The sequence below is a fragment of the Centroberyx gerrardi genome, chromosome 8 (assembly GCF_048128805.1).
Source record: "Centroberyx gerrardi isolate f3 chromosome 8, fCenGer3.hap1.cur.20231027, whole genome shotgun sequence".
Taxonomy (NCBI): Eukaryota; Metazoa; Chordata; class Actinopteri; order Beryciformes; family Berycidae; genus Centroberyx; species Centroberyx gerrardi.
In genome coordinates this window covers 16,765,358-16,775,401 of record NC_136004.1, presented here as the reverse complement: position 1 = coordinate 16,775,401, position 10,044 = coordinate 16,765,358, and the positions used below count along the sequence as shown (strand labels likewise).

General features: G+C 43.1%; 1 protein-coding gene across 1 annotated transcript; it reads left to right on the top strand.

Annotated features, from left to right (window-relative positions):
* Positions 1-3,442: 3,442 nt before the first annotated feature.
* foxn4 (forkhead box N4) lies at positions 3,443-9,464 on the top strand. Its single transcript, XM_071899800.1, has 9 exons — positions 3,443-3,522; positions 6,086-6,252; positions 6,700-6,812; positions 6,917-7,027; positions 7,525-7,652; positions 7,789-7,885; positions 7,994-8,201; positions 8,667-9,059; positions 9,214-9,464. The coding sequence occupies exons 1-9, from the start codon at positions 3,443-3,445 to the stop codon at positions 9,462-9,464; spliced, it is 1,548 nt and encodes a 515-aa protein (XP_071755901.1).
* The last annotated feature ends 580 nt before the right edge of the window (positions 9,465-10,044 follow it).

Genomic DNA, 10,044 nt, shown 5'->3' with positions numbered 1-10,044 from the left:
TGATAAATTTGGAAGTTGGAATTGGAATTGCAATTGCACCCAGCTCTTAGGAAATTGGAATTGAGTTGGAATGGCATCAACCAGAACTGAATTACACTTCTAAGAGAGGCTGTCTTGACTTGCTAAACATTATAAATCAAACATTATGAAATAAATCAAATACATTCAATCATAGTGTATGTATTACAATTACATGTTATGCATCTGATACCACCTGAAAGGTAGCCTACCTTTAACATTTTACGATATTCAGTATTGATAATATATAACACTAGTAATCTCAGATATGTGGTAAGAAAAAACATGGAATTTCACAGAATTTAATTGAATTAAATTCAACTTCCTGAAATTCCAATTCAATTCCAATTCTGTTTTTTTCAAATTCCATAGTTCCAATTCTTCATTCTTCATTCACTTCATGAATTGACCCCAACCCTGTTGATAGTCCATCACCACCTGGCCAAGTATAAACATTTTGATAATATCATCATCATCATTGCATTGACATTTTACTTTAGGCATGTAGCAACTCAAACAAGAATGAGTGAGCAGGTACAGGACAGTATACAGGTACAGGTACTGCAGGGGGGTCAGTGTCCTGCTCATGGGCACTTCGGCTGATGTGACCCTGTGACCTTCCCATAAGTGAATGGTCACATCAGTAAATTATTAGTAGGCCTTCGACACTTCCACGCCTTGACATACAGTATTCCACACTTTCATCACTGCCTGTGCTGCTCAGTGTGGTGTGTCACTTGTTTCCAGGTCAGAACCCCACGGGCTCTAGGACCTGCAGGATCTGCTCTTTGAGGATGGGCTTGTTTTTGTCCGTTACGTTCATGCATGTAATCATTGATTGTGCCTATTGTGACAGGGCGATTTACCATCTGTAGTGTCCCCCGGGGCTGATACTGCTGTCATCGGCGATCTCCCCACAGACTTTAAGGAATTTCTCTTTAATTTCCGGCCGCACATTTCATTTCCAATAGGTTTCACACTCAAGTCTGCTATTATAAGCCCAGATATCCTCTTGTATTATCACATGTAAGGCGTACACTTAACCACTACGTTTTCACACACCGATCCATCTGATAAGACTTTGTTGTTGATTTTTGTTGTTCTTGATTTAGTAGGCCCTATAGAATTGTTAAACAGTCTATACATGGAAGGGTAATAAAAAAAAAAAAAGTGGTGAAACCTTGATTAGAATTCTCTATTTGGGATAATTTCAAGTGAATTGAAACTATTCCTCGTTTTGGTGGGGACCCCTTGATACCCAAGGACTCCTGGGGTTCCTGAATTCCTGCTGTATGTGGGAAAACTTGACTATCATGTTGGAGGAGGGAATTTCTAGTGTTGGACTCGTTACTCTATGAAGTAAATAAAGTTCGCTTCTCGTTACTCGCAGCCTATTCGTCACACTACTCCTCTCTGGCCTTTAAACATCAGGATAACTCACTTACCTATCCACGTTCTTGTCATTCGCTCGGTAAAGTCAAAGCAGTGTACTGTACTTTCACTGAAGAAAACTTTTCTGCTCTCTCAGTGTGAGTGGACTACTAATTATAATGAAAACCAGTCGGGTGATGGGGGGTGGGTTACTTTTTTTTTTTTTTTTTTTTTAATAATTCAGCTTAATTTTGACATTTAAAAGGGGTGGTGACAAGGCAACGACTCATTTTTTTTATGGGTAATTGTGCTTATTATTACTGAAATGTGTGATTCGTTACACTCCTCGTCACAGGGGAACAAAATCATGTCATTACTGTAGTCTTTTTTAAGCGGGGCTCCTGAGCTGCCGCCTCCTGCAGCCCCCCGGCCCCCGGCCCTCCCTCCGCGCCTCCCCGGCTCTTTTTCCCACTGCTGAGAGGAGCAGGACGCGGCCACGGCGGCGGGAAGCAAATTATCTACAAGCACTTCCCTAAAAGTTCACATTCACACACACAGATGCCACAGGTGGCGACTCACATCATCTGAGATCTGAGAGAGGGACCTTATTTGGAATAACCCACCACAGGCAGGAACATAGTGGCGCAAAATGGATATTTTATGACTCTTCTTTCTTTTTTGTTTTCGTTTTTTCTGTTCGTACTCTGAGTTAGCTATTTTGATATATTTGACAATTTTTTTTTGCCGTTATAGTCAGTAGTCTGAGCAGGCTATAGGCCTAAACTGGTGTATTTTGTGTTTTGTTTTGCCTTGGCAAAGAGACGCACAGAGCGCACCTGTGCGCCGCAGGAGCAGCAGCGCAACCTGGACTTTATAACACTGACAAGGAGCCTCTTATAGAGATCTCACCTCATCCCTCCAACATCCAGATCAGAAGAGGACTAGGCCTAAATGTATGGATGGAGTAGCATGACCTGACTTTGTAACAAGCTGTGAATTTGTCAACTATTGGATACACTGGAGGAGTCCACCACAACCACACTAACACAAACTACCGAGAGTTTGATGACAAAAAAGTTATCACAGCCAGCTGACTCATCATCGCTCCTTGTGTAACTCCTACAGCAGCCTAGTGGTCGGAGGTGTGGATGTTGTCGGGACTGTCGCAGGCACAGTGCGTTAGCAGCAGCTGTCAAACTCCTGGGATCCTGCCCCTCGGGCGCCTGGGAGCTCCGCGGAGGTCTCCACTGCGCATGACAGAGCGCTGGACAGCTCCAGAGAGGGAAATTTAAAAACGGTTTTGGAGAATCAAGTGCAGCACAGTCAAATACAGTACAGGGGCACACGAGCGGCTCACACATTCTTCAGTATCTTCCAAAACAGGTGATTTTTTAATGATTTCTCTCATTCAGCATGGTCATGTTTGTCAGGTTGTTTTATATTATGAGCCCAGTGAAATTTGAATGATTTTAGGTTTATCCATAATTTCTCTGTAGCCTATTGATAAGCCATTTAAACCGAGGCTAACTAAATGTGATCAAACTGTTATGTAAACATTTGAGTTGAATGTTCATTGGATAAATGCAGGCGATAGTAGCCTACATTTTTCTTCTGTAGTTCGTTATGGACTTAAATTACAGAAGGCAAAGGGAACCTTCATTGAGTCAAATAGCCTATGCTACAGCTTACAACAAAGGGATGATGATGCTAAATTAAAATTACTATGTATTATTATGAATGCATTATTACATTTGGTTATTCTGTTTTTTTATTGAACCTTTACTCATATTAAATTTGGGTTAAAAGTAGTTTTTTATTTTTTTACAGAGCACTTTGTTGCTGCATATGTTACTGATAACTAATGCTATGCCAATATATTTATTTGCTAAATTAATATGGCCAATTTGATCAATTTCATTTGATCAAAATACCATTATCAATATTGCAATAAGGACATAGCTTGTTCAGTTCAGTTTTAAGCCTTGCTGAAGGCAGGACCTAAATTGTGTCAGTTTTATTAATTTCATTGCAGAGGTATCAAACATCCCAGGAAATGATAGAGGGTGGAATTACATCTAGGATGTCAGGAATAATTGAGAATGCTGGACATCATCCATCTCCTCAAGACTACAGGTAAGATTCCTGATTTGTTTTTTATGTTTAACTATATTGGGACAAAGGGTGACAAAATGTTCTGGGTCTCAACAACACTGAACTTATTTTTTTGCATATCTTCAAAACATTCAAGCCCAAAACTGAGACGCCTCAATAGAAAAAAGGCATATTTATGTTAATCAGACCCCAAAAGGTATTTCCCAAAGTGTCATGGAACAAATTGTCTAACTCCACTATGTTTAATCTAAAGGTAGATGGACAGCTCTTTTTGTGCATGGGGGGGTTGCATGAAAAAGGAGAGAGAAAAAACCTGAAGAATAAATGATTTTCGGTCTGAATGGATCTGTCAGAAACCATCAGCTCTGTTTACACTCCCGCTGTCGGCACACGGAGAGCCTGAGCCTCTTGGCCTGCCGGCTCAGGGGGAGACAGGGCGCTCTGGGTCACCAGTATGGAGAAGTGGCTCCCAATTAGAAAAGGAGAGAGGGAGGGAGGGAAGGAGGGAGGGAGGCAGAGGGGAGAGGGAGGAGGAGGCGCAATATTTAGTGTTGTTGAACCTCTGGGAAAGCTTGTGTGACTACTGGATGATAGATGGGGACATTCGCTCAACATGCTTTGCATCAGTGAGCAATTTCTGTGCTGTGGGTTCTGAGAGAGGAGGGGAAGTGGGGATACGCCCCAACTATCAAAATATGTGCTATATGTATTCTGTGATATCGTTTTTAGCTGTGTGTGTGTGTGTGACATTTACATGCAGTAACTGTAACCTTGAGTGGTCTTGTGAAACAATATTAAAAGTGTTCTATTGTAGTTTACATATTGGCCCAAAATAGCAAATGCATCTTATTGGTTTTGATTAAGTTAGAGACTATGCACAACTATTTTTGGCCATCTATTTATATTTCACCACAGAAGTAGGGAAGTCGCAAAGAAAAATATTGTCTCTACAATCGTGCCTTTGTAGTAGTTTGTACAGTCAGTCATAGTTTTTCCAGTTCTTATGCTTGAACGCTGTATTTATTCATTTAGAAAGAAGTGACGTAAAACTCAGTTCACTTTGTTGCAAGGAGACAGAGAGAAAGAGAGAAAGAATGAGTCAGTCTTGCACTCATAACTTCAAAGCTTGAGTTGAAATATTGTGATATTGTGCGCAGTGTTGAATTTCACAAAGCCACCTGTCTGCTTCAAAAGGACGATCATTCAAAACCATCTAGTGGCGCATGCAAGGTGTTTGAGGACGTGTGCTGATTCCTGGCTGCAGTGATGTCATTTATTCAGCCAGTAGACTGAGTAAGCAGTGAGGCCTGACCTCGAACTACACTTACACCCCCTCTGGCCCTAAGGCTCCGTTGATTTCCCCATTAGGGGGATGAGGGGGGCTGAAGGGGGATGGGGCGGCAGTGAGGATAGAGGCTGGAAAGGGACAGGGAAGCAGATGGCATCCTATTTGTCCCTCTTGTGTGAGGGCTGTCATTCCAACAGATTAATGCAAGGGCTGGTTAAAGAAAAAAAAACGGTAGAGACAATCAAGGAAGGGTCTGGGGAAGACAATGGAGCCACGTGCCACTGGGCAGATTTGTCGTTTGGGACACAATAGGTGATCATTTTTCAATAGACAAGGCCAACTGTTGCAGGCAACATGTGCTGCTGTCCCATGTTTCAAACGATCTCATGCGTTGTTTACTTATGATTCAGCCAATGGTTAAGGCGAGATTGTGGTCACCTGACACAGGGTTGATTTTTTTATTTGGAGATTGGGGGTGTGTGTGTGTGTGTAGTTGAGGGGGGGGGGGGGGGGGGGGGGGGGGGGGTACTCCTACACTGTCCAGAGACCCACACAGTAACTGAATAGTATGTGTTGTCATAGCGACCCCAATTACTAAACCCTACCACAGTAAAGTGTGTGCAGAGAAGACTGGAGAGGATTCAAGAGGATTCCTCTCTTTTCTTTCTTTTCCTTCGAGGCTCGCTGCATAAAAGACGTAATGAGTGAAAGCTGATTGGCACTGGCCCTTGCACTGGTTAAACAGAAATCCTTCATTTAATCCAGTTTATAGCACAGAATTTAGCATGGATTATGAATGTGAAATAGCTTGATTCGGAAAATTATCTTAGGATCAAACATCTACATTTATAGATCGTACTAAAAAATCATTTGCCCTTTTGTAATTATTATTTCATAATTCTACCAAAAAGTGGAGAAATCAAAAAAAATGTGAGAAACAAAATTCAGTGTTACTTTCCTGAAAAAAACCCCATCTCAACAGATTATTTACTTTGAATGGAAAGCTTGTTTAACTCCCTCATTGTTGATTAAAACTGTCACTGCTAAATAACACTTGTAGTTAATCTTCTTACGGCAAATCCTGGATGGCATGGCTAATACACGGCTGCGCTGAGAAGCTTTTTAGTCGATTCAGACTCATTACAGTGGGTTTGACTTTGAAGGACAAAATGTTCGGTGAAGTGTTTAGATTTAAATTCCACTTGCGGTCTATGTGTCTGAACTGACAGCCGTGTACCCCCCACCCCCCTCCACCACCTCCCCTCCCCCCTCCATCCCCACCCCCCCGTCCTGCAGGCTTCTGACCACAGACCCCTCCCAGCTGAGGGAGGAGGACCTCCCGGGGGACCTGCAGTCTCTGTCATGGCTCACCTCTGTGGATGTGCCCCGGCTGCAGCAGATGGCTGACAGCCGAGGCCACAGCAACGGGCCGTCCCAGGCCAGCCTGCTGGAGCAGCAGACAGGTGAGACGACAGGGTGGGGGACAGGCCAACGTTCAAAACCCCCACACACTCTGTGACTGGATAACGCAGGATTACTGGACACCTGGCTTGTGGCCTCTCTTCTCTCTTCTCCCTAAAATTCACGAAAAGAGAAGACATATAATCTCATAAGACTAGCTCGATGGATAGAGGTTAAAGAGTAACTTAACACCAAACCCAAATATGTGTAAAGCCTGACATTTTAAGAAAAAAAGCATGCTACTGAAATTGCCATCTGCTCGGCACCAAAGATCAGCCAATAGCAGATGACAATTTCAGTAGCATGCTTTTTAACATTAAATGTCAGGCTTTACATAGATTTGGGTTTAGTGTTATGAAAATACAAGATAGCTGCTTTTACCATTGCAAATTCATATTGTACACTAAAACCATATTAACTAACACTGGTCTGTCTGTTGCTTCTTGCAGCTCAGCTGAACAACATGACCATGACAGGGGGCCAGGGCTCCATGCTGCACCTCCAGAGCAACATGCAGCACAGCCCTCTGGGAATCAACGTCATCAACACCCACAGTGGAAGTGTGAGTTGTAGCGGCCTTGCCAGAAAAATATCAAAGTATTATTTATGTCATATGGGGCTTATAGATTGAAGTTTAATGCTGAATGTCCTGGGCTTGTTCCACAGATGTCTCCATTCTCCATGAATGGGCTGCCCTCCCCTGGGTACCAGTGCCCTACCTCAGTCTACCAGCCTACACCCCAGCAAGTGTACTCTCTCACCCAAACTGGACAACAGGTACCAAACACTTCCTGTCCTGGGCTGTCACACTGCTAAAGTCACACTGAAAAGAAAAATTACTTCTTCGCCTTTTTAGCGGATTCTAACTATCCGACCATACACCTATTTGAAAATTTATGCGAAAAAGAAAAGAAAAGCATTTTATTTTATTGTATTTTTATATCAAAATTTGTTGACTTCATGGTGTACCAGGAGGCGTATATAAAAAGTCCAACAAATAAAACCATCACATATTTTTGAACAATCCGCCACTCCGCCCCTCCCATCAAATATCTGATATCCCATTAGCTACACTTTTGAATGATCCCTCCCCCTGCTTTATGTCCTGCCCCAATATCCTCTTTCAATAGGAAATACACATTACCACATTAAGGAAGGCAAATTCTCCCAAAATGTGGTTTCATTGTGACTTTAAGCAAATTAAGTACGTGACTTTATCAATCTTGAGATGGTGGAAGGTAAATTTCCTTATTATTCTCTCTTCTTTCCCTAAGTGTTCAACTGCTGGGCTTTATAGCAATGTCTCTTTCAACAACCAAAGTCTGTTCACACAACCTCGCCTGGCTCCGCAAAACCAGGACCTGCAGCCCAAGTCTTTCCCCAAGCCAATCTACTCCTATAGGTGAGTCGTCGTTTACATGGTTCAAATAAATTAGAAATACACACCAAATGTCCTGATTGTCTTCAGTGTATTTCACTACTCTGCTTGGAACAAATGGCATAAAAATAATGAATCTTTCCTTGTTAATTTTCTTCAGCTGTTTGATTGCCATGGCTCTGAAGAACAGCAAAACTGGTAGTCTCCCAGTCAGTGAGATCTATAGCTTTATGAAGGAACACTTTCCTTATTTCAAGGTAAAAGAATAACGCTCTGTTACTATTAACTCAAAAAGAATAAGAGAGGTGATGGGTGTAGATAAGTCATGTAATTTAATATATCTCTTGCTCCTTATCTCTCTGCAGACTGCACCAGATGGATGGAAGAATTCAGTCAGACACAACCTGTCCTTAAACAAATGCTTTGAGAAAGTGGAGAACAAGATGAGCAGCTCATCCCGTAAGGGCTGTCTGTGGGCGCTGAACCCTGCCAAAATTGACAAGATGGAGGAAGAGATGCAGAAGTGGAAACGCAAGGACCTCCCAGCCATCCGCCGCAGCATGGCTAACCCTGGTCAGAAATTCATTTTCTTGAATGTTAAAGGTCTCGTTCCCAACCATAAGATAAGATAAGATTAAGATAGGATTGCACTTTACTGATCCCCTGGGGATAATTGAGGTGCCTGAGCAGCAGTTGGCGGAACAGTGCTAAGGAAGTGCAGGAAAGGTCATAAAAATAATACAGGGAAGGTAATATAATACAGGAAAGGTAATAAGAAAGGTAATATAATAAATATAAACTATAAATGATAGTGCAAAGCTTCTGTGCAATAAATGGACTCTGTGCGAGATTGAGTCCAAGGATATAGTCCAGAAGTGCATAATATCATGTCATATCAGGTCAAGTTTTAAGTTAATTTTAAGTTAATGTTAAGTTAACCAATGGGCAATGAAGTGGAGAAAATTCTCCATGAGTCACAAAAAAAAATCACACTAATTGGTTGTCACCTTGTCTGATAATCTGTCCTGTTCCCTGCAGATGAGCTGGACAAACTGATCACAGACCGTCCAGAGAACTGCAGACGTAAGGCCGTGGAGCCGGGCATGACCCGGCTGCCCAGCTGTCCCACCGGCCTGCCGCTGCCGCTCCCGGCCCAGATGCAGCCCCAGCCCATAGTCACCCTGTCCCTGCAGTGCTTACCCATGCACCAGCACCACCAGCTTCAGGCCCAGCTGCAGGCCCAGGCCCGCCTGGCCCCCATGTCCCCCGCCCCGGCCCAGACGCCTCCCCTCCACACAGTCCCTGACCTTTCCCAGAGCCCCCTCACCCAGCATCCCGGCAAGCAGCCGCACGATTTCTACAGTCTCCATGGTGATACACACACAGAGGTGGACGCGCTGGACCCTAGTATCATGGACTTTGCCCTTCAAGGTAAATGCAGTGTTTTCACAATGTTACACCTGTCCGGTGTTTGTCAGATCAATGTTTAAGTCATAAACTAGCTCATAAATCTGACACTGTTGGTGATAGTAGGTGATTTCCTGAGTCAGGGTCAGGACACTGAGCTCTCGTTTTGCCTCCTCAGGTAACCTATGGGAGGAAATGAAGGACGACAGCTTTAACCTGGATGCATTGGGTACCTTCAGTAACTCACCCCTTCGACTATCAGACTGTGACTTGGGAACAGCCAACCTCCCTCCTGTCTCCAGTGGAGCGAGCCTGCCTCTCTCAGATGTGCAAGTGACGGGCCTCTACACCTCTTACACCTCCCTGGATCCCCTCTCCTCCCAGTACATGGGCGCACCAGCCAGCAGCAAGCCCATCGCCTTGCTTTAAAGCCAGAGGAAAGATTAGGAGCTCAGCTGTCACTAAAAGAATCAACTCAACTTGAATTATCTATGGATATCTGTGGATGCCAACTAAAGAAGTATGAAGTCAAAGTCTGAATCCTGGTTTCTTTTGTGCTAGTAATAGTACAAATCACATTGCATTCCTGTCAACTGGGAACTGTCTGGAGAAGGATTTTTGAAAATTATTTAGCCACACAGTACGCAAGAAAACTGTTATTGGCAGCTTATAAAGAACTGAAATTTGGGGAAAAGAGGTGATTGTAGGAAAAAATACATGTATGACTTAAAATATCTATGTACGACTTTGCCAAGCAAAGACTCAAAGCCTGTCTAAGTACAAACACCCTATGTGGAGGATTACCGTCAAGTTAGCATCCGCCAACGTTTCTACTGTTCACACTGCGTTTGTAAACCCTACCATACCATACTGTAGCTCCCTGTCTCTTGTCTGTTGTATTGTGCTAGGCAGAATTACTGTGATGTTTTATTTATATTTATAAAAGGCAGCTGGAGAAGCTGATGATTCTATCAATCTTTTGCTGTATATATTTGAATGTTTCAAATTG